Here is a 2742-nt window from a genome sequence, read left to right on the forward strand (position 1 = left end):
TGTCATTTCCCTACTTTGATTCTGTCTGGATTGTTACAAAATTTTGCCCATAGCATCTCTCAGTATTAAAACACTAAATTTGATTTTGTTTTTTCAGTTCTTTCAACTTGAAAAATGCCAAGCAAGTTCTTACATTTTGATTCTCCATCTCCAGCTGTTTGCATATTCCATTATAATACTTTCCTTTGTCTTCTTATATGGGATTTTCTGTTCCTTTCTTTTATTTCAAAATCACTGCTCTTTGTTTTGGCTTCTCAGTGCTGATGCAATCGTGCAATTGTCTGAGAACCTTCTGACAACTGTTTTGTTCTTTTCATCCTCCAATGTCTTTGTAATGACTTTTGGTTTCTTCATGGATGATATATTTTTATGTCATCCTACAAAAAAAATCTGTTCCTCAATCAGTAGTGTTCAATGCCCCAAGCCTATTTTGAAATGATTTTTAAATTCATCTGCTGGAATAGACTCAAGATTGTATTTGGTTCTTGTGAACTTGCTTTCATTTTCTTCAACTTGAACATGAATTCACTGTCAGTACCTGGCCTGGTTTTGATTGCTGATATTACACTTGCCCGAAAATTCTATCCACAGATAGAATCAATCTGATTCCTGTGAAGTCCATTAGGTGAAGTCCATATGTATAATCACCATTTGTATTTCTTGAAAAAAGTATGTTTTCGGTGAATAAATCATTGATTATACAAAATTTGATTATTCCATCTTTAGCCTCATTTCTGTGCCAAGTCCATAATTTCTAACTACCATTTCTTCTACTTTGTTTCCAATTTTTGCATCCCAGTCACCAATTATAGAGCTGTCGTTGCCTAGTGGTTAAGCAATTGCACTCCTAATCCAAAAGTTATTGTTCTTGTTGTTGTTGTGTACTATTGAGTTGGAACCGACCTATAGTTGACTCTCCAGTGGGTTTTCAGAGGCAGTTAATCACACAAGAGGATATTGCCTAACCTTCCCTTTCAGAGCAGCTGGTGGCCTCGAACCGCTTGCCTTCAAGATTGCAGTGCAGCTTCTTTACCACTAGGCCACCAGAGCTTCTCTGAATGCATTTGTTCTGCCAAAGAAAGATGGACAATCTCTTCCTGTGCTGTTTATAGCCTCTGAAACCTGCCAGAGAGCTTTAGTTCTAACTTGGCAGCAGCATGCACTTGCTTTGTTATTAATATATTTTGTAAAACATTGTGTGCTATGCATTGAAGAACAAGACAGTGACTAGGGATGATAGAGAACTGATACCTTTGAGCTGTGGTACTGGATAAGAGTGTTTAATATACCATAGACTGCTAGGAAAACAAATAGGTTTGTCATGGAGAGGGTGAAACCAGGCTGCTCCTGGTAGGCAAGGATTCTGAAGCTTCGTCTGACGTAGTTTGAGCATGCTAAAAGGAGGGACAAGTCCTTGGAGAGGGACATCATGTTTGGGAGGGTAGAGGGACAGCACAAGAAAGAAAAACCCTTGATGAGATGGATAGATTCAGTGACTGGGGTAATGGGAATAAGTGTATTCCAGACAGTGATTTGGCACAAGATAGATCAGGGTTTAGGGCTCTTGTACATAGGGTCACTATGAGTCACAAGTGACTTGGCAGCACATAACAGCAAGAATAAAACTAATGTTTTGGTTATTTTTTCTCATATTAGCACAGAAACACTGAATCATATTTATTAATGCAGTTCTATCTGATTATTGCAGGTACTGGCCCAATTTGGCTGAATGAAGTATTTTGTTTTGGGAGAGAATCATCTATTGAAGAGTGCAGAATCATAGAATGGGGTGTGAAGATGTGTTCACACAATGAAGATGCTGGAGTCACTTGTGTTTTATGATGTCTTCATTATTACAGAGATATTGTTGCAAAGGGATTATTTTTATTTCTTTATTCCTTTATAATCAGTAAAATGAGATTGAGTATTGTACAAAATGTCTTTAAAATCACTGTATATGTATATTGTACAGCACCATGGCATATATTTCTGTGGAAATTATATCTGTATCAGTTTATTTTCAAATGGAATTTTTTGACGTTGTTATATGTATATTTTAAAATTCTAGGACCGATAATATTGGAAACTAAAATTGGAGTAATCAGCTCCAATATATAACATTCTAAGACTAAAGTTTTAACCGTTTTATAATTTTTTAGATCCATTATTTTGTTTTAATTTCTTTCTAAATACTGACAAGATTGGAATGGTGCCCACTTGCCAAAATTTCGAAATCTTCAGTTTTTCACATGTTCAAAAGACTTTTACTCAGCTACTAAGAACTGTGGTGGCTTAGTAGCAAGAAGTAGGGCTGCAATCCCGGAAGGCATGAGGTTCGAGGCCACCAGATACTCCAGCGGAGAATGGACAATCTCCTCCCGTGCAATTAATTGCCACTGGAAACCTGCTGAAGGGGTCACCTATGGGTCAGTCCCAACTTGAAGGTATGCAACAACAACAACAACTAAGAACTGAATGAACAGACTCTTCACCAAAGAAGACATTCTGATGGTCAACAAAGACAAGTAGAAATGTTCAAAATCCCTAGCTCTAAGAGAGATGCAAATCAAAACAACTATGCAATTTCATTTCACTCCAGTAAGAATAGCAAAATTTAACAGAACAGCAAGTAACAAAGGCTGGCGAGGCTGTGGAGAAACTGGAATCCTTATTCACTGTTGGTGGGAGTGTAAAATGTTGCAACCACTATGGAAGGCAGTATGGAGCTTTCTCAAAAAGTTG

The 2742-nt window shown here is 37.3% G+C and overlaps 1 protein-coding gene across 1 annotated transcript in view; it reads left to right on the plus strand.

Moving 5' to 3' along the window:
• MSR1 (macrophage scavenger receptor 1) overlaps positions 1-1842 on the plus strand; it is a 137911-nt gene extending 136069 nt beyond the window's left edge. Inside the window, exon 10 of the mRNA XM_006893569.1 lies at positions 1709-1842. Within this exon, the coding sequence (XP_006893631.1) occupies positions 1709-1842 (134 nt within the window). The remainder of the gene's footprint in view (positions 1-1708) is intronic.
• The last annotated feature ends 900 nt before the right edge of the window (positions 1843-2742 follow it).

This window comes from Elephantulus edwardii, unplaced genomic scaffold, assembly GCF_000299155.1.
Source record: "Elephantulus edwardii isolate Elephantulus edwardi_28Jun2011 unplaced genomic scaffold, EleEdw1.0 scaffold00128, whole genome shotgun sequence".
Classification (NCBI taxonomy): Eukaryota; Metazoa; Chordata; class Mammalia; order Macroscelidea; family Macroscelididae; genus Elephantulus; species Elephantulus edwardii.